The sequence below is a fragment of the Danio rerio genome, chromosome 8 (genome assembly GCF_052040795.2).
Source record: "Danio rerio strain M-AB ecotype USA chromosome 8, GRCz13ab, whole genome shotgun sequence".
In the NCBI taxonomy this organism is placed as follows: domain Eukaryota; kingdom Metazoa; phylum Chordata; class Actinopteri; order Cypriniformes; family Danionidae; genus Danio; species Danio rerio.
Genome location: NC_141028.1, coordinates 57,894,424 through 57,916,936, shown reverse-complemented (window position 1 = coordinate 57,916,936; position 22,513 = coordinate 57,894,424). Strand labels below are relative to the sequence as shown.

Sequence of the window (22,513 nt, the reverse complement as noted above, 5' to 3'; positions counted from 1 at the left end):
TAAATAAACAAGTAAATAACAGGGTGAAAATGTGATAAAATTTGAAAATGTGGTTAAAATCAGACGAGGGCTTTTCTTTTTCTGGATTGCTTTTAAAACACTGTTGGTTGGGTTTAGGGAAGTGGCTGGGCGCTGTCAATTGGTGCTTTTTAAAACCCTATTGGTTGGGTTTAGGGAAGGAGGAGGGTGGGTCAGTCGATCGTTCAGTCAGTCAGTCAGTCAGTCAACAGAGGCCTCTAGTGGATTTACACGAGAAGAGCAGGCGACTCGCGAGAGAAATTAGCAATTTCAAAAAGCATACAATGCGACCTCTGTTGGATTTACAGTACGAAAACTGCACAAAAGAAAAAACCATAGCTCCTGGGCGTATTCAACACTCTCGAGAAGTGTATATAGGGGTATGTAATTTAAAACGAGCATGGATTGAATGTTAACAAAGACGGGTAAGTGGGAAGGAGAACAGAAACTTGACAATCAGCAAACATAAACAAGCACCAGACCACCAAACCAAACTCCAGCTGGTGAAGAGGAAAAAGTCATTGTAAAGTCAGGCAAAGGTAAAAGCCAGAGAGACTTTCAGAATGAAGGTCAACGACAGCCAGAGGTCAAACAAGTACACAGACGAATCTACGGATGAGCCAGAATCCATACCAGGAAAAGCACCAACCAGGTAATCAAGATTCCACTGGCAAAACTAGCAGACGCACAACATCAAAAAGGAACCGACAAGACCAGATGAACAAGACTGACAGGAAGACAAAGCATGCCATCGAGAGTTAGGCTTCCTGCTGCCATGTAAAGGAGGAAAAAATAAAACAAATAAATAAATGAGCAGACAACCTGTTGAAAGAGGCACTCTGTAAAAAAAACGAGCAGACACAAAGAAGTCAAGGCAACAAATATCTGTATGTAATCAGGTTTCAACATTTATTTTAGGTTATACATAGTTTAATGTGGGGTATTTGATTGATGTAAGTTGAGATGACTAGAAAAGTTAATTTGAGTCCTCTCAGAAAATGAAGGCAGCAAGAATGTTTGGTACAGTGCGTTCAAATATTCAATTCAATTCATCTTTATTTCTATAGCGCTTTTACAATGTATGTGTCAAAGCAGCTTCACATAGAAGGTTATAGTGAATTGAAACGGTGTCTGTTCAGTTTTATTATTATTAAGGATATTTTTTTAATTATTAAGGATTTTTTGTCAGGAATGTATTTCAGGATTGTTGTTGCTTAACCTGTTACCTTTGAGAACAGATAATTGCACGCCAAAACACATTTAAATGTTCATTTAGCTTATGAAAGCACCTTTTGATTAGAAGACAGAAATTCCCTTGTATTGCAGGTTCTGCCTCTTGTTTTAGTGGTTTTATTCACATGTTCTCATATGCTTTCAGAAAAGGGAAGTGAGGAAAGGTCATAGTCAACGGTAAAATAAAAACAGACAGACAGATAGAGAGAGAGAGAGAGAGAGAGAGAGAGATTTGCCACCCGATCAGCAAGGTTCATTCGACTATAGAGCGCTAACAGTAGCACCTACTAACCAGAGAGTCTGTCACTAGTATTAAAGTGAACATTATGGGTACCGAAGTGAAAGCTACAAGGACAGTAGTGTCTCTTAGAAAGTTTCACATCTCTGAAGAATATGGGTTTATTCTTCCTGAGCCTCTGGTAGGTCATTTCTCTTATACTAATCTGTTTACACATCTGTTTAGTTTTCATAGAGAAACGCTGCTGTTTTTATGCTGTGTACAGCAAAGAAACATTAGTAAAATGTTCATTTATGTATTTACTTATGTACTCTGACTGCACTATTTAGTTTTATTGCTTGTACGTTGATATGATCCAAATCACTGTGTCATTGGGAATGCTTTAAAACAGAAAAAATTAGCTTTTTTGTTGAAAATAATGCGATTTCTTTGTAGGACTGGGCTGTGTAGCTACACAATAAAAAAAAATCCTGGTTGCCTTAAATCTTTTTAGCTGAATCAAATAATATTGTGAGTCCATTAAACTTATATTAAATTGAACTGACTTAAAACAGTGTGTGTAACTTAAAAAATTAAGTTAGGACATGATTACCTTAATTATAATGAACTAAAAACATATGTTGTCTTGACTAATTGATCATAGAATTTTTACCGTGTATTAAAAATCTAATGCTTCATATCATTATGAATTCTGTATAATTGAAAATGCCTATTTGTAAAGAAATTGATCAATAAATCATAATAAAGCCAAAAAAAAAAAAAAGAAAAGATTTAATCATTAATTTAATTATTGTATTTTAATTGACCTACATAGCTTAAAAAGCTTTAAAACAAGAAAGAATAAAGCTGTAAATACAACAACGAAGTTGCATGCTGTAGAGTGTGGGACCTTGGACAGCTCTTCTTTTACTTCACTACTGACAGCATTAAAAAGCATGTCCAATGAATTAATATCACAAAACTTCTTTAGCTTACCCAGCGTTAGGGGTAGCGCATTAAAAGTACATATGCTTGAATAGTTGGCAGTTCATTCCACTGTGGCAACCCTTAAATAAAGGAACTAATCCGAAAGAGAATTAATGAATGAATGTAAAACGATCATTGTCATGACACCTTTTACTTACTGTTCACTTATAAATAAAGTTACAGTAAGACTGACAGTTTGCATTAGAAAGAAACATTAGACTTCGACACTGTTTTCGCTCTCTCTGACCTTTATCTGTTTGCTTTTTAATAGTAAATAGATTAATAAAACACTTTGCTCCTTAGGGACACAAATTTAATGATTGCAAAAGTTCACATTCGAAGAAAAAAACAGCTAACAGATACAGATCTTAGAGTAATAGACTTCATTTCAATCATTTTTAATTGCCATTCGTTTTATGTATAGAAATAGTCTAAATTGTTCACCTTCCTGTGAATTTTCCTTTTTTTTTTTTACAAATATTTCCCAGAAGAGCAAGGAGTTTTTCCACAGTGTTTCCGATAATATTTTTTTTCATCTGGAGAAAGTCTTATTTGTTTTATTTCTGCTAGAATAAAAGCAGTTTTTAACTTTTTATAGCCATTTTAAGGTCAATATTATTATTCTCCTTAAGCAATATGTGTTTTTGATTGTCTACAGAACAAACCGCTGTTATATAATAACTTGCCTAAGTACTTGAAATATGTAACTTGCCTAATTAACCTAGTTAAGCCTTTAAATGTCACTTTAAGCTGAATAGTCTCTTGAAAAATATCTAGTAAAATATTATGTGCTGTCATTATGGCAAAGATAAATTAAATCAGTTATTAGAGATGAGTTATTAAAACTATTATGTTTAGAAATGTGTTGAAAAAAATATATAAACGGGGGGCTATTCATTTAGGAGGGCTAATAACTTTAACTTCAACTGTATAGTCTTCGAATCATTAACCTCAACTCAAGTTTATCTGGGATTATACGGTACATCTCTTTCAATGATTGATGTAAAACGTAAAATCTACCTCAGCATACACACTTTGGACTGTGTAATTTGTCCTTTTTTACTTTGAGAAATCATTAAAAAATGTAATGTACAAAAATATACATGTAAAATATTGTGAACTGATGTAAGCGATTGTATTTTAACTGAAAGAATGTGCACTGAATGTATATTCACGTACTTGCATTAGAGAGTACGAGATATATTAGATTTTAGAGATATAACTGGGTTATATAACTAGGTTTAGTTAGGTTCAGGGCTAGGGTCCATAGTTATTACCCAATTTATGTAGTGACTATGTAGAACTTTAACCCTGCTTCTTATTTGTGAACTACACTGCTGGTCTTAGGCGGTCAAAAAGAGATAAATGCTTGTAAAATATCTGCAGTTTTTTTTAGTACAATCAATCAAATTTGATTTTGTCTAATAATATTTTTTCTCTTTTATTTTTAATTTTGAGAGGGTTTTGTGGTAGTAATTAATATTTATGCAGTAATTAACATTCATTTTCCTCCAGTTGAAAACAATGAAATTTAATTTAATTTAATTTAATTTAATTTAATTTAATTTAATTTAATTTAATTTAATTTAATTTAATTTAATTTAATTTAATTTAATTTAATTTAATTTAATTTTTATTTTTATTATTGCAGTATATCCAGTTAAAATAGGACCCCTTGCATTCAGTTTGCATTCAAAATACAATTTGGGGAAGGCAAAATAGCGGCATTGTATTGTATAAAAAACATTCAGACAATCTAAAAGACTTCCTTTTGACAAGTCTTAGATATTTTTAGTTTGAAAAGGGGATTTGAAGTTTAAATATTTGTATCACTACAGTAAAAAAACTGTACAAATTGCTATAAAGAGACTACACAAAAACCATAACATTTTGTAGAATTCAAAATTTAATTTAGTAATTTGTTCAATGAACAGTAACATACTTTGAAAATGAGCAAAAATGATGAACACAAAACAATAATATTAAACAACACAGACATCAGTTATGAAAAACAAACAAGCCTTTAGGGAAATGTTGTTCAACTATAAGAATTTTCAATATAGATTATATATTGAGACAGAGTGTCTTAGTGTCCCACCAGTAACAAAATAAAGCCATATTGCACTGCTACAAGTGTGATATTGCGTTTATACAACAGTTTGACGGCATAATCGTGTATAAAAAAAAGAAAATCAAACACGGAGAGTCTTAAAACCCTATTGTAAGAGGAACTACTTTCTTCCGCCATTCTTTCATATCTGCAGCTGACATCAAAACAGCAGAATTAGTTACTAATTCACCAACGTCACTTTAGAACTAGTATTTGAATGATTCTCTAGCGTAATGTCTAAAAGGGATGACTGATTTTGCTCACATTTCAAGATTATAAGTATGAACGGCATGAAACGCCATCAGTCTAATGCCAGCAATCGGGAGATAATTAACCCCAAAGAAGTCAAAGCAAAGCAAACACTAGCAGATTACTCAGGTATAAATACAGCACTACAACATACAAAAGAGAGAGGTCGACTTAGAATGTCATTTACCTGTTTTAGTATAATGATTTGTTCAGCTGTAATTTGACCAATGAAAAGACAGCAATCTGAACAATTTCATTCTCTTTAAAAATAAAACTCAAAAGTACATTATGTTGTCCAACAGCTGCAATATTTGTCAAACTGTAGTGAGTTTATTGATCTGGGTAAAAAGGGTAAAAGGCTGTATAAATGCTGTGATTGCAGAATACTATCAGCCAATCAGATTCGAGTTCTGTTTACATCGAATGTTCATATTTGTACCTATTTCCCATTCATTTCCTATGGAAGTCAATTTTGTCTGCTAAGACCACAAGTGTGACTTTTTTTTTTTTTACAACCACTTAGCATGCTCAAATCATGGCCTCAAATTTTTTTTTATAAGTTCACATACTGAATGCCAAAAAAAAAAAAAAAATTTGTATTTTAGACCACGTAGATGATTCTGTGATCTGTGAAAAGCCAAACTTTTTTTGATAAAAAATGACAGAAGACAAACAGAGGATTTAAAAAAAAGTCTACCAAATAAATCTTCATTAATATATTAGGATACATACTGTAGACTCAGAAATAAAGGTATAAAATCTGTTACTGTGGTGGTATATTTTCACATGGGTGCACTTTAAGATACCTTTAAGGACCTGTTAGGAACAAATGTACTGTACCTTTTAAAAAGGTACCGCCCCAGTGACAGATTTTGTACCTTCATTTCTGTAAGTGTGTGTTATGGACACGTCTTATATTTACACTTCCACGTTATTTTTCAGATGGATCTGCCTGTTTACTACAAACCCTGGATGGACATTGGCCGAAATGTGACGGAACTCATCTCTTCCCATTCGCTACGCCTCAGAATTCACAATGTATGATCTTTCATAAGACCAAAAACCAAGTAACGTTTTGCATTTACATTTAAAATATGACCACTGTCTATCATTATGTCTTTTGGATTGTTTACATATTACTTCACTTAAACTGCTTCCTTTTAATATTTAATGTGGTATTTTAAGAGGAAGTACATCTCTAAAAATAGAATGGGGGAAATGAGTATTAAACACATCATCACTTTTCTTAGAAAACATATTTCTAAAGGTGCTGTTGGCTCGGAAGTTTTCAGTGGATGTTGGTAACAAGTAAATAAATTCATATATGCAAAGTAAACAAAACGAATTAGTTTACAAATTAAGTTACTGTATGTGAAATAAAATGAAACGACGCAGGGAAAGAGTATTGAACACATGAAGAAAGGGAGGTGTAGAAAGCCAGTGGAAGCCCAGACAGCAGCTGAAATCTCTCAGTGCTTATTCAGCAACCCTCTGCCTTTTCTCAGTGTAAGTAAATATCAGCTGCTTACGTCCAACATCTACATTAGGAGGATGAAGATGGAGCTAGGGTGGACATTTCAGAAAGACAAGGATCCAAAACACAGCCAAAGAAACTCTCAAACGCTTTTAGAGATAGAAAATGAAGTTGTAAAATGGCCCAGCCAATCACCTGACTCCAATCCAATAGAAAATACAAAATGAAGCTTATATTTGATAGACGAGACCCACAGAACCATCAAGATATTTACACTCTGCTGAAGTCTTTGAGAAACTCACACCCGAGCCATGCATGTGACTTCATTCTCCATATGAGATTCGTCTTTAAGCTGCAGCGCTAAAAAAGCCTGTATATAAAGTGTTTAAATACGTTTCAGTAGTTCAGCTCTTCCTCCTTGTGTCATTCCATTGTTAATACACCTAACTCATTCATTCATTTTCTCAGCTTAGCACGTTTATTAATCTAGGGTCGCCATCGCGGACTGGACCACCAACTTATATAGCATATGTTTTATGCCCTTTCAGCTGCAACCCATCCCTGGGAAACACCCATACACTGTCATTCACACTCTCACACTATGGACAATTTAGCCTACCTAATTCACCTATACCACATGTCTTTGGACTTGTGGGGTAAACCAGAGCACCTTGAGGAAACCCATGCGAACATAGGGAGAACATGCAAACTCCACACAGAAACGGCAACTGAAGCCGAGGCTCGAACCAGCAACCTTATTGCTGTGAAGCGAACATGCTACCCACTGCTCCACCGGGCAGCCCTTACACAGAACTCCTCTTTCAGATTTGTTTTGGTCTGTTTTATTTTAATGTTTGCATTGTTTGGGTTTTTACCAAAATCTGGTTTAATTCCATGTCAACAGCTCCTTAAGAAACATTATGCCCAGGAAAAACCATGATGTGCTCAATACTTATTTCCCTCGTCGTATATCTCATCTGTTTCATCCTAACAGATTCAAGTTATGCAAAAATAAGATCATTATAAAATATATGATAATTATAGTATAAAACAGTACTAAGTATGAATTATGAGATAATTAATACAAATACTGGTTCAAATGTAATTAATTATAGCTGCAAAATGAAAATTTACTTCTATTTCAAATTGTTTATGAATAGCTGGGAAAATCCAAATAACTGCAGTATATGCATGCATTCTGTTATGCTCTTCATTTTGTTCTACATTTATTATTTTTGATTATAACTGTAACAAGTTAAATAATTAAAACTTATTAAAACTTAGTTTGCTTTTAAAATTATAACATAAATCCAACAAAAATGCATTTTTTGTGTCACATGCCACCATGCTTAATTATTTATTTATTTATTTTTTACGGCATTTTGTTAAACATTATTATATTAACATGTAATTTATAGTTCATTCTACTCTGGCGAAAAAAAAGTAAATAAATAAAATAAAAATAAATAAATAAATAAAAAACAGCACTGTAAAAAGCCAGTAGTTGACTATACTTAAAAAAGTGAGTAAACCTGTTGCTTTTAAAGCGATTAGTTGACTTTACTTAAAAAAGTGAGTAAACCTGTTGCTTTTAAAGCGATTAGTTGACTTTACTTAAATATGAGAGTAAACTTGTTGCTCTTAAGGCGATTAATCAATTCATTAATTTTCTTTTTGGCTTAGTCCTTTTATTAATCGCCACAGTGGAATGAACTGCCAACATATCCAGCATATGTTTTTAACGCAGCGGACGCCCTTCCAGCTGCAACCTATCACTGGGAAACATTCATACACTCTTATTCACACACATATGTTTTAGCTTATACCCAATTCACCTGTACCGCATGTTTTTGGACTTGTGGGGGAAACCGGAGCACCCGGAGGAAACCCACGCAACCACGGGGAGAACATGCAAACTCCACACAGAAATGCCAATGATTACTTAAAAAAGAGAGTAAACCCGTTGCCTTTAAAACAATTAGTTGACTTTACTTAAAAAGGCGAGTAAACCTGTCGCCTTAAAACCAAATAAACAATTTCTGTGCATAATTATGAAAATTAAGTCAACCTAACCATTCCAAAACGGATTAACTAGCGTTTTAAAGTAAAGTAAACTTGTTGCTTTTAACGTAAAGGAATAACTCACCTTTTTAAGTTAATTAACACGAATCGCTTTTTACAGTGACTGAATAGGTCAAAATAAAGTGTATGATATTCATATATTCTAGAGCTTGGTAATAGTTGTATGTGTTTTTTCTATCTCAGATGCCTCTGTTGACGACTGATTTGCTGCGAACCCATCGTGAGCTGCGATTGGCTCATCTGACATTGAGCGTAATGGCTATGGGTTACGTATGGCAGGAGGGAGAAAAAGAAACCGTAAAAGTACAATGACTTTAAATGCTATTCAGACCACTAATGGTCCCGAAGCACAAAAGTGAACTTGTCTAACTGCACATGTGTGTTCTGATCTTCCAGATGCTTCCGCAGACTCTTTCTGTACCGTTCTGTGACGTTTCTCGGAGATTGGGTCTGCCACCAATCCTAATCCATGCCGACACAGTGCTTGCCAACTGGAAGAAAACAGATCCAAATGGGTAAATGACTTATGCGATTTTAAAGAGGACCTATTATTAAAAAAAATCACTTTTATAAGGGGTTTCAAGAGTTCACACTTAGATATTGCTTGACGACTGTAAGCAGGTTTGGCATGCTGTCCCGGGAGAGAACCCTGAGCTCGGAGATAGTTGAGCCCAGGGCTCCCGCCAGGTCCATAGAGCATGTAAGGGGAGTACGAGATCAGGTGGTTCTCGAGAGCTCCCCTTTTTAAAGGGAGGAAAGGAGGAGATAGGGGGTGGATGGGGGGTTTCTTCGGAAAACGAAGGTAAGGGAGTAATATCTAGCTAGGCTATTTATAGTAATTTGGAATAGATCTGATTGGCTAACTAATGAGTGTAGATAGGCGGCCAGCTGCGGTCAATTATATCACGTGCTCCTCTCGAAATTAGTTTAAAAACTTCACTTAAATACAGTCGTGTGGCAACAGTCTGTGAGCATAACTCTTATTCTACAAAATTTGATTAAAACTTGATAAAAGCAGTCTGCAGAAATGCTTTGATTGACATTATTGTACGTGTCATCAGAGGGGGAAAGCCCCGCCCATTAGTGACCATCTCTTCCCTATTATCCCACCCAGGCTCATTCTGGAAGCGTAGTCCCGCGGACGTTTCTGGAGACTGCAAAATACGTCCCGGGAGGTACATATTTGTGCAGTTTTTGTTTTCGCGAATCCGCCAGAGGCCGATGTGTGCTCTTTTTTGCATCTCAAACGTCTCTCGCGAGCACTGTTCGCGCCCACGCTTTTCTCGTTTATAGCTGCTGGAGGCCGCTGTTGAGTGACCGTCTGTCCGACTGACTAAATGACTGAATGATTGACTGGACGACCAGCCATTCGGCCGACACCATCCTCCTCCTCCTTCCCTAAACCCAACTGGTTTTACCAATTGACCTGCCCGCCCGCTTGCTTCCCTAAACCCAAGCAACGATTTACAAAAGCCGTCCAGAAAAAGAAAAGCCCTCATCTGATTTTAACCGCGTTTTCACACTGTTGTTTACTCGTTCACTTTATTTTTTGGATTCTGTTTTTGTCTTACCTGATTTCTGTAACTACTCTTCTCCAGACTTGAACCCGGTCGTCGCGGTCAGCTGCCCTCCGGGTCTCCACTCCGCCGACTTACACGACAAGCTAACCGGACAAACTGGCTGCAGCAGGAAAGCCTTCCGCACGGAGGTGAGCTGTCAGCCGGCGAGCGCGAAGAGGAGCGGCATCACACCGCCCCGTAGCTTTCGTTTAAAAAAATGAAATACAGCCATACGTACCTCCGGTTACATAAATTACCGTCTCCAGGAACATCTGCGGGACTACGTTTTCAGAATGAACTTGGGTTGCCATTATCATAGGACCTTAGACTTGTTTTTGAATCTGCCATGCAGACACACAAGCGTTTGTAGCTTTGCCCTTTTAGAAAAGAGCATCTCATTTGAATTTAAAGTGACCAATTGAGTTATAAAGCACTATTTGTGCGATATTTTGAGCTGAAATTTTAAATTAATAAATTACGACAGATTTTTCATTTATCGGGGTGAACCAATTGCTAAGAGCGAGTTTTGAAAGATTACAACTGCAGTAACAATATGCACCAGCAGGGGCTAACTACAAAGTATAATTTAGCAAACTTCCCCAAACTTTATTGTAAGATGACCAGATTTTCTTGTTTTGCGGGGACAGTCTCGCATTTTGTTGTCAGTTCCTCAATCCTTGACTGCAGCTTTTATTAATTGAAAACAGATATGCTTATGGTAAATAAATGTTTCCTTCCCATGTTTTGTATTTCAAAAGTAACATTTCCATGCTAGTTTGACCACTGAAGCAGATAAAAGTCTCTGCTTTGCTTCCCTGAAATCTTGCCACCATATCAGCAACATATTACAAAACTACAATATACAGACAAATCAAATTATAATCGGCCTAGTGTGCTGCTGGTCCTCTGCAAGACACCTGAAGTCCTCTATAAGACCCCAAAATGTAGCCTTTCTGCGTGTAAGGCGAAGCTGTAATGCATCGAGCTTCCAAAAACAAAAAGCACTTCCAATAAGAAAAAAGCCCAATGCAAAACCCAGTCCAACAAACAGATAAAATTAAAGTGGATGATGGGCTTATGTGTAGATAAATCGGTAACACTTTACAATAAGGTTTATTAGTTAATGCATTTACTAACATGAACTAATCATGAACAGCACATGAACAGCATTTATTAATCATGATTGAACATTTACTAATGCATTAACATCCAAGTCCATGCTTGTTAACATTAGTTAATGCACCACGAGTTAACATGAGCTAACAATGAACTACTGTATTTTCATTAACTACCGTTAACTAACATGAACAAATACAGTAGTAAATGTATTGTTCATTGTTTGTTCATGTTAGTAAATACATTAATTAACAATAACTAATAAACCTTATTGTAAACTGTGACCGATAAATCAGCTATGTTGCAGATGTGACTTGTATATTATTAAGCAAACTAACTGTTTATGGTATGTTTTCTTTTTCATATACAACTGGATCCTGATTTTCCACAGTCCCTTCACCATGGAGTAAGTACTACTTTCGATGAATTAATTGTTAAATGTAATGTTATTCATTGTTAAAACCAGCAGAGGGAGCCATATCATAATATACAACGTGAAATATGTGGGGGGGAAAATAAACTAAAAACTCTCTAGACTGGTCAGATCCTTCATTGCAGCATCTGATCAATAAATTGCATTAAATCAAAGAGCAAGACAAAATATTTGTATTTGTGAAGCATATTTTGTAAGCTTTGTAGTTAATTTGTTTATGTGGCGTTAATGTAAGGAATCTGGAGCTGTTGCTGTCGTTGCCTGGAGGTCAAAGTTTAAGAGGATTTTTTCTGGTCACGCTATTGGTGGAGCTGGCGGCCGTTCCTGGTCTGAAGGTCAGACACCTTTACAAAAAATACAAGACAGAACACAGAAGATAATCTAATATTCATTCAAGTCAAAATTATTAGCCCTCCTGTTCAATTTGAATTGGATTTAAACGTTTTTATCAACACATTTCTAAACATGATATTTGAATCACTCATTTCTAATAACCTTTTATTCCTAAAAATCTTTTATCTTTGCCATGATTACATCCATTATATGTGACTAGATAATTTTCAAGATCGGCTACTAGTATTCAGCTTAAAGTGACACTTAAATGCTTAACTACTAGGTTAAGTTTAATTAGGGAAGTCATTGGTTTGTTCTGTATATATATATATATATATATATATTCATTTTCTTGTCGGCTTAGTCCCTTTATCAATCCGGGGTCGCCACAGCGGAACGAACCACCAACCCAGCGGATGCCCTTCCAGCCGCAACCCATCTCTGGGAAATATATATATATATATATATATATATATATATATATATATATATATATATATATATATATATATATATATATATATATATCTACAGGGGGTAAATTATGACAGATTTTTCATTTTTTGGGGTGAACCAATTGAGCTTTGAAAGATTCCAACTGTAGTAACAATATATACCAGCAGGGGCTACCTATAATTTAGCATACTTCCCCAACCTTTATTGTAAGATGACCAGATTTTCTTGTTTTGCGGGGACAGTCCCATGTTTTGTTGTCATTTCCTCAATCCTTTGTACAATGTTATTATATATTATAACTATTTTTGACTATTTTAAGGCTCTTTTATGCCAAAAGTGACATGTGAAGTGAAAAAAAGCAAATGTAAATTCTCGTCAGTTAAAGTAGTTACCTGCTTGTACCTTTTTATTTTTTGAAGACGAAACTTTTATTAATGTTTCATTAAACATTAATGTTTTACTTTACTAGTAACTGGAATCTAATCTTACTTGTTAAATGCAATGCATGTGAAAAAAATGGCGTTTCCGATTGAAAACTTTGCAAATTGTTTTCAGTGCAAAAATTCAAATCTTAAAACAAGGCATTTACTTTTAAGGAAAATGTATTAACTCGTTGTTAAGATAGTTCTCAGATAATGTGGTTAGCTATTAAAATCAGAAAAAAAGTAGCCTAATTAAATAAATAAATTAAAAAGATATTCAATTCAACTAAAAAATATTGCTTAAGTGATTATATGTTGCACTCACAGCAAGAAGGTCCCCAGCTAGCAAAGAATTCTGGCCCAGCATAAAGCTGGCACAGCAGGCATTCATCCAGCACTGGTATACAGCATGAGGGCTAAACATGAGCCGGGCTTCAGGCAGCACACAATACTTGAGCCAGATGTAAAATGTAGCATTTGGCCCAGATGTTAATAATTTATAATGTGGGCCTTGTAAGTTTGGCCTATCTTGACCCACATGTAAAATTCTACCAATCAGGTTGCTTTGAGAAAAAGCATGCCCATAGTGCGTATACGGCACAATGCTTCATCTGTTTATCAATTTCATTGCAGTCGTGACTCGTGACACACCAACATATCTGGCCCAATTATGGGTTATTAACTTGCCTGAGACTTGGCCCAGATATGGTCCGTGTTTGTCTCTTGTTTGGAAGCCAGACTTGGTCCACTACCGTAAATCACTAAGGCATGTGGGCCAAGCAAAAGCTGATTGTGTGGGCCAGAGCTGGGCAAGAGAAATTTTGCTATGTGGGTCGCTGGTTCAAGTCCCGGCTAGGCCAGTTGGCATTTCATTGTGGACTTTGCATGTTTTCCCCGTGTTGGCCTGGGTTTTCATCCGAGTGCTATGGTTTCCCCCACAGTCCAAACACATGCGCTATAGGTGAATTGGATGAACTAAATTGGCCGAAATGTATGAGTGCGTGTGTAAATGAAAGAGTATATGGATGTTTCCCAGTACTGGGTTGTGGCTGGAAGGGCATCCGCCCTGTAAAACATAAGCTTTAATAGTTGGTGGTTCATTCCACTGTGGATTAATGAATAATTCCCTGATGAATAATGGACTAAGCCCAAGGAAAATTAATAATTGAAATTTCCTTGTAAAATGTAATACAGTTTTCTCTTCATTAATTCATTTAATCATTCATTCATTCATATTCTTGTCGGCTTAGACCCTTTATTAATCCAGGGTCGCCACAGCGGAATGAACCGCCAACTTATCCAGTAAGTTTTTACGCAGCGGATGCCCTTTCACCCGCAACCCATCTCTGGGAATCATCCACACACACATTCACACACACACTCATACACTACGGACAATTTAGCCTACCCAATTCACCTGTACCACATGTCTTTGGACTGTGGGGGAAACCGGAGCACCCGGAGGAAACCCACATGCAAACTCCACACAGAAACGCCAACTGAGCCGAGGCTCGAACCAGCGACCCAGCGACCTTTTTGCTGTGAGGCGACAGCATTACCTACTGCGCCACTACCTTGGCCCACATTTAATCATCAATTATCATAATCTGTGGTTGCCACAGTGGAATGAACCACCAACATATTCAGCATATGTTTTTTACGCAGCATATGCCCTTCCAGCTGCAACCCATCACTGGGAAACACCAATACACACATGCACACACATACACTATGGCCAATTAGGTTCACCAATGCAACTCACCTATAGCGATTGTGTTTGGACTGTGGTGGAAACAGGATTATCCGAAGGAAACCGACGCCAACACAGGGAGAACATGCAAAGTCCACATAGAAATGCCAAATGACCCAGCCGAGGCTCAAACTAGCGACCTTCTTGCTGTGAGGTGACAGCGTTACCCGCTGCGCCACCGCACCGCTCTAGTTTTCGCTTAATAACTTGTAAAAAAAAAAGTACAGTTTTTGACTGTATATCACAATAATTCTTGAAAAACATCAAAATAAATTAATTATATGTCTTTTTTTACAGGCTATCATTGATGTCATCAACGGTGTCCATTATAACGACATTGAAAGAGTCACCAAAGCTCTGGATGTGATCAGCCAGTCCATCGACAGCATGAAACAGGCCTTGAAACGAATGCATGGTAATATTTCCAGGTGACACACACACTCTGATTATTAATGAACTCATTTAAGCATGTTTCGCTTGTCATAGTAAAGTTGGGTTTTTTAATTCACTGTATTTTTTGTTCTGTTTATTTGTTCCCCAAGTTTTTCCAACACATTTCCAAACATAACTGATTTCTAAAAGCCTTTTATTCCTAATAATCTTTTGGCATTGCCGTGATGACAGCATACTAGTATTAAGCTTAAAGTGACATTGAAAGTCTTAACTAGGTTAATTAGGGAGAAATTAGACAAGTCATTTTATTATGGTGATTTGTTTTGTAGACAAAACACAATATTGCTTAAGGGGGCTAATAAATATTGACCTTAAAAAGTTTTTTAAACCACCGGAAAAGTACTTACCCCAGGTGTAGGAGTTCAGGTATCTTGGGGTTTTGTTCACAAGTGAGGGAAGGATGGGAACGTGAGATTGACGGGCGGATTGGTGCAGCGGCAGCAGTAATGCAGTCAATGTACTAGTCCGTTGTGGTAAAGAAGGAGCTGAGACGAAAGGCAAAGCTCTTGATTTACCGGAAATCTACGAACCTACTCTCACCTATGGTCATGAGCTGTCGGGAAAGATCTCGGATACAAAGTGGCCAAAATGAGTTCCCTTATAAGGGTGGCAGGGCGCACTCTTATGGATAGGGTGAGAAGCTCTGACACCATGGAGGAGCTTGGAGTAGAGCCGCTGCTCCTCCACATCGATAGAAGTCAGCTGAGGTGGCTCGGGCATCTGTTTTGAATGTCTCCTGGACGCCTACCTAGGGAGGTGTTCCAGGCATGTCCCACCGAGAGGAGGCCTCGGGGAAGACCCAGGACACACTGGAGGGAATTTGTCTCTCGGCTGGCCTGGGAACGCCTCGGGATCCCCCCGAAGGAGCTGGAGGAAGTGTCCGGGGAGAGGGAAGTCTGGGGTTCTCTCCTGAGACTGCTGCCACCACGACCCGGCCCCGGAAAAGCAGCAGAAAATGAATGAATGAATAAATGATTTTTTAAAAATTAAAAACTGCTTTTATTACAGCCAAAATAAAACAATTAAGAATTTCTCTGAGAGAAAAAAAATGAAATACTATAAAAATTTCTTTGCTCTGTTAAAGAGCCATGAAACCCCCTCATTTCAGCAGGGTGTTTTCACACCTCTACTTTGGAAAAAGTCAGAAAAGTGGGCGTGTCCAGCTCTGTTTAGGGGGGAGTGTCGGAGGAACTAAACAGGGATGGTGTGGGAGTGTCTATTTGGGCACGCGCGAGTTTCAGAGTCAAAAAAACACACACACACACACACACACACACACACACACACACACACACACACACACACACACACACACACACACACACACACACACACACAGGGGAGAAAGTGGTGGTGTTTACATGGACATCTGTAGTCGAATTATTTGCCAAATTATTAAATGGTGGACTTTAACTGCAGTTTGGCTCTTTCATTCAGGGAATTCATTCAAGCCCCTCGCGACAAACGAGATATTTGATTCGAGGATCTGCTCTAAGCGTGTATTTTTCATGCAATGTTTGATACCGCACGGCGAATGAGAGAAAAAAAACCTCAGATTTCCCGGAAACTTAGATGCACACGGCAGGTAGCGTCAAAAAGCCGCGTGTGTTATTCCGGTCACAAAATGCGGTGAAAATCCTACACGAGGTTAAAGCTTGGTTGTGATGCTAACATGTTTACACTCGGTGCAATAGTTAGTTCGATACGAACAAACTGAATAAACAAAGAGCACTGGTCACTCACTTACCAAATCTGTAGAGACAGAACAATCACCAGCAACTAGAGCCGCGTCTTTATTAAGAGGAGACTACAAGCGAATCCGGATCTCAGCGTTTGCAGATGAGAACAGCTCTCAGGTAAACAATAATCCTCCTTAGACACGTAAAGTTATTGTTGTCGAGTGTCGCGTACACTATTAATCCACACGTGACTCCAGCTGAGCTCTCACAGAGAGAAAATGAAAACAAAATTTAACTGCAGCAAACTATAAAAGCAACACTTCACGCTTGTTTTGCCAACACAACGTGGCGTCTCTGTCGTCTAAACACTGTGACAGTAATGAATATTAATGAAGTTGCACAATAGGGCGCGCTGATTGGTTTGAACCAAGCTTTACTCATGCATTAATGCATCACACTGTAAGACGTAATAAGACACACTCTGGCACAGACGTCCAGTCTGCACGCTGGAATACACGCTAATATGTCATGTCCATGACGCAGCTTCAAAAATTTGTTTCATACCGGAAGTACGAATTTGCTTGAAATAACGCAAAAACAACCAATTTACACTTTTTAGTGAAATATAGGTGTCCTAATAGTGTTTTTAGCAGTGTGGGACACATATACGACTGTCGACAGCTCAAAACATGTGTTTTGGTGTTTCGTGACCCTTTAAATATAAGTTGGGAAATATTTGAAATAATCACAGGAGGACTTCAAAAGTCTGTCTTACTCTTTCAGAATATGTAGATCCCTCCATATTCTACGGCGTTATAAGGATCTTTCTTTCTGGGTAAGCTGTACTCTAGGGTTGTTATCCTTTAAGTTCCTCTAAATGGATGATATGCTCATCTCTTTCTGCTTGTGGTTGTTAGATGGAAAGATAACCCGTCGATGGCTGAAGGTCTGGTGTATGAAGGAGTTGATGATCAGCCTATGGAGTTTTCTGGAGGCAGTGCAGCACAGAGCAGCATCTTACACTGCCTTGATGAGCTGCTGGGAATCCAACATGAAGGCAACAATGGTAGGAGAATCATCCCTAAATCTGCTCGAGGTTATTATGCACACTGTAAAAATATAGTAGGAAATTAGCAGTTTTCCGTATTTTTATTATTTTTCCCTGTTTATTAATGCTTCTAAATCACATTATGAGACCTCAATCTTTTTAATTTTTTCTTTCTACCTCAAAAAGTGACCTTTTTTGCCATTTTTAATAGTTGTCATTTTTAATCAGGGGTGCCCAAATGTTTGCTTATGATGCGGCAAAAACCAAAGTTGATTGAGGGGGGTGGGCCGAAGGTAAATATACCATTAAAGCTGCCTTGGTAATTTCCTAATGTATTCACTCATTCATTTTCTTTAGGCTTAGTCCATTTATTTATCAGGAGTCACCACAGTGGAATGAACCGCCAACTTATGCAGCATATGTTTTACACAGTTGATGCCCTTCCAGCTGTAACCCAGTACTGGGAAACACCCATAGACCCACACATTCACACACTCATACACTACAGCCAATTTAGTTTATTCAGTTCACCTATAGGGCGAGGCAGTGGCGCAGTAGGTAGTGCTGTCGCCTCACAGCAAGAAGGTCGCTGGGTCACTGGTTCGAACCTCGGCTCAGTTGGCGTTTCTGTGTGGAGTTTGCATGTTCTCCCTGCCTTCGCGTGGGTTTCCTCTGGGTGCTCTGGTTTCCCCCACAGTCCAAAGACATGCGGTACAGGTGAATTGGGTAGACTAAATGTGTGAATGTGTGTGTGGATGTTTCCCAGAGATGGGTTGCGGCTGGAAGGGCATCCGCTGCGTAAAAACTTGATGGATAAGTTGGCGGTTCATTCCGCTGTGGATTAATAAAGGGACTAATCCGACAAGAAAATGAATGAATGAGTTGACCCATAGCACATGTCTTTGGATTGTGCGGGAAACCGGAGCACCCGGAGGAAACCCACGCCAACAGGGGGAGAACTCCACAAAGAAATGCCAACTGGCCAGGTCTCGAACCAGCGTCCTTCTTGCTGTGAGGCGACAGTGCTAATCACTGAGCCACCGTGTCATCCAAATATATTAATGTTTAAAATAATAATAATACTTTAATCATATTAATAACTAGACTTTTTTTACATTTTATAATGAAATTATAAATATTATTCTTACAATAAAAAACATAAACAAACACATTTACAACACAATGGTTATCAATGCTGAATACACGAGTCAAGCTGCACCGCCTTGTGCATTGTCTATCTTCGAGTGACAGTATTTACTTTACATAAAAATATGATCCATGCACAACATTTATTCATTCATTCATTTTCTTGTCGGCTTAGTCCCTTTATTAATCCAGGGCCGCCACAGCGGAATGAACCGCCAACTCATCCAGCAAGTTTTTACGCAGCGGATGCCCTTCCAGCCACAACCCATCTCTGGGAAACATCCACACACACATTCACACACACATACACTATGGACAATTTAGTCTACCCAATTCACCTGTACCACATGTCTTTGGACTGTGGGGGAAACCGGAGCACCCGGAGGAAACCCACGCGAAGGCAGGGAGAACATGCAAACTCCACACAGAAACGCCAACTGAGCTGAACCAGCGACCTTCTTGCTGTGAGGCGACAGCACTACCTACTGCGCCACTGCCTCGCCACACAACATTTAATTGAAAAATTTCATTTTAGTTGTCTTTTTTGTAGCTCAATAATTAAACAAACAAACAAACAAACAAGCAAACAAACAAACAAGCAAACAAACAAAGGTTACGTTGTTACGAATGGCGATCTCTGTTGAAGGCATTCGCCCCAACATTCCCATCATTGTAAATCTCTTTTTAGATGGGATGGTGGGCCACATCAAAGGTTATCATGGGCCAACTTTGACCCGCAGGTCCTAGTTTGGGCATCTCTAGTTTAAATTGATGTTTTGTCTGGGTTGGTGTTGTATATTATGGTACAAAAACCCTGTTAAACTTTCAATACATGTTACAGATTTATCTATTTACTTATTATTTATTAAAAATGACATTACTTCAAACTACTAAAATGTTTGTAAAAGTAAAATTTTCAACATTACAAACTAACAAAGCAGAGATCAAGCATAATGCAATTCACAATGGTAAATACACAGAAAACACAAAATACGGAAACTGTTAATTAACAGATATTGTTTTACAGTGCAGTGTATTCACCAACTGCATGACATATTGTCATCATAGTCATGACATATAGACAAGTCATCATTCTGTATGACAAGCCTCGCCTTCTTGTGGGCGTGTGCAAGAGGGATGTGTATCTGTAATGAACAATACAATGTACCCTGAGGTAACTTATTTCAGATTGGCAAAAATATAAGCAGCGCCCTCTAGTGGATTTTATGGCATATGTAGTAGTTTGACACCCCAAATTACACCCAAATTTATATGTTAGAGCAGTGTTTTCCAACCCTGTTCCTGAAGGCACATCATAAGTACACATTTTCAACATCTCCCTAATCAAACACACCTGAATCAACTCATCAGAACATTAGAAGAGACCCCAAACCTGAAGTTAATGGGGCAGATAAGGGAGACATGCAAAATATGTACTGTTGGTGTGCCGCCAGGAACAGAGTTGGGAAACAGTAAAGTATTAAATTTATTCATTCATTCATTCTGCTTAGTCTCTTTATTAATCTAGGGTCACCACAGCGGAATGAACCGCCAAGTATTAAGAGAAACAAAAAATGTAAAAAATGTTGTTGCAATTTTGTAGCTTATATTTCCCCCCAATATTTTGCATAAATTTAAATGCATTATATTTCTTTTTCTACAGATTTTCAGTGACCACAATATTATTTTAATAAATATATCTATTCAATGAAGCCATTTTATTCAAATACACCAAGATATGACCTACATGTATTGAGAAATGGATACAAGTATTAATTTTCATAACTCATTTATGTTGAACATTCTAAAGTGTACCCAAATATCGCTGATCTCTGTCGATTCTGTGCAATCAGGGGCCTTCTTAAAGAGAATGAGGGACTACATGCCTCCCTCCCATAAACAATTCATCCAGGAGATCTCCATTTGTCCGTCTCTGCGTGACTTTGTGCTCCAGCAAGCGGATGAGCGTCTGACACATGCGTTTGACAAGTGCGTGGCTGGATTGGTGGACTTTCGAAACTGCCACATCAACATCGTCACCCGTTTCATCACAATACCAGCGTCCCGTGCCAAACAGCTCCGTGCCAATAAGCAAAATCTGATGGAGGAACTGGACACAATCAGCCGAGCTCCGACAGCACTGGAGGAAAGAGGAACCGGAGGATCAGGCATCATGACCTTCCTGAAGACTGTGCGAAATGAAACTAAAGACAGCTCCATCTCAGTGTTTACTAACGGAAACCAAGAACCACCAATGGAAGAGATTGAGAAATCTGCGTCTGAGCTCACCATAGAATAAATCCCGTTCACGCTGAGAATGATAATGTGTTAAGGGTAATGCATTACAAGCACGCTGAAATTACATTGGATTTACTCAATTTTAGTCGTTTTTTTAAAGTGGTTTGTTTTTAAGTGGTTACAAACAATTTATTTTGGTTGAATTTAAACAAACAAGGTCAATTTAATATTGTTCAAATTATTTGTTTGCTTAAATTCAGCTCAAATAAATTGTTTGCAACCACTTACCTTAAAAAAAAAGTGGTAAATCCAATGAATAATTTTGTTTTTGTGTAGAAATGCACTGAAATAAAAGTTCAAGGCTGGAACTGAAATTCTGGATGCACTTGTCAGGAAACCAAAACTAAAAATGCTTTGTAATTATTATTTATTATTGTATTAATTGATAAAATATAAAAAATATAATGATATCTGGAAATGAACTGAAATTGAAATTCTAGGCCAGAACAGAAACTCTGGATGAACTCGTCTGGAAACCAGTACTAAAAAATGCTTTGTAATTGTTATTTATTATTGTATTAAGTAATTTTGTACAATTAAATTTTAAATGCAACTCAACAACTTTAATTACATATATATATACACAAACACACACAGCTGAAGTCAGAATTATTAGCCCCCTTCGATTTTTTTTCTTCTTTTTAAATATTTTGCAAACAATGTTTAACAGAGCAAGGACATTTTCACAGTGTGTCTGATAATATTTTTTCTTCTGGAAAAAGTCTTATTTGTTTTATTTCGGCTAGAATAAAAGCAAATATTAACTTTATAAACACCATTTTAGGGACAAAATTATTAGCCTTTTTGAGCTATATCTTTTCTCGATCATCTACAGACAAACCATGGTTATACAATAACTTGCCTAATTACCCTAACCTGCCTAGTCAACCTAATTAACCCAGTTAAGCCTTCAAATGTTATTTTAAGCTGTATAGAAGTGTCTTGGAAAAATGTCTAGTCAAATATTATTTACTGTCATCATGGCAAAGATAAAATAAATCAGTTATTAGAAATGAGTTATTAAAACTATTATGTTTAGAAATGTGTTGAAAAAAATCTCTCTGTTAAACAGAAATTGGGGAAAAATAATAAAGCGGTCTAATAATTCAGGGGGGCTAATATTTCTGACTTCAACTGTATATATTATATATATATATATATATATATATATATATATATATATATATATATATATATATATATATATATATATATATATATAAGTTAATGTAACTGCTTCAAACATCTAAGCTTTAAATAGTACAAATATGTGCATATGAAAATACAAAAATGAAATAAATCTACTTTAAAATAGTATTTCTATGCATTTTGTAATTTATTTTTATTTGTTGTAATACTTTTACTGACATTTAAATTTATTTTGGATGATGACAGGTGATGAATGTCAGGTTTAGAATGTGATTGTGTATTGTATTTATATAGCGCATTT

The 22,513-nt window shown here is 37.0% G+C and overlaps 2 protein-coding genes across 7 annotated transcripts in view; one reads left to right on the top strand and one right to left on the bottom strand.

The window, feature by feature from the left end:
• rhobtb2a (Rho related BTB domain containing 2a) overlaps positions 1 to 22,513 on the bottom strand; it is a 294,371-nt gene that overhangs the window by 35,748 nt on the left and 236,110 nt on the right. The gene's annotated exons all lie outside the window — the stretch shown is intronic.
• ido1 (indoleamine 2,3-dioxygenase 1) lies at positions 764 to 21,377 on the top strand. 3 transcript variants are annotated; one of them, NM_001083854.1, is given in 10 exon segments: positions 1,578 to 1,670; positions 5,757 to 5,852; positions 8,554 to 8,673; positions 8,767 to 8,885; positions 11,437 to 11,451; positions 11,714 to 11,813; positions 14,737 to 14,854; positions 17,355 to 17,406; positions 17,489 to 17,637; positions 20,619 to 21,064. In NM_001083854.1, coding segments are annotated over 10 exon segments (1,308 nt in total).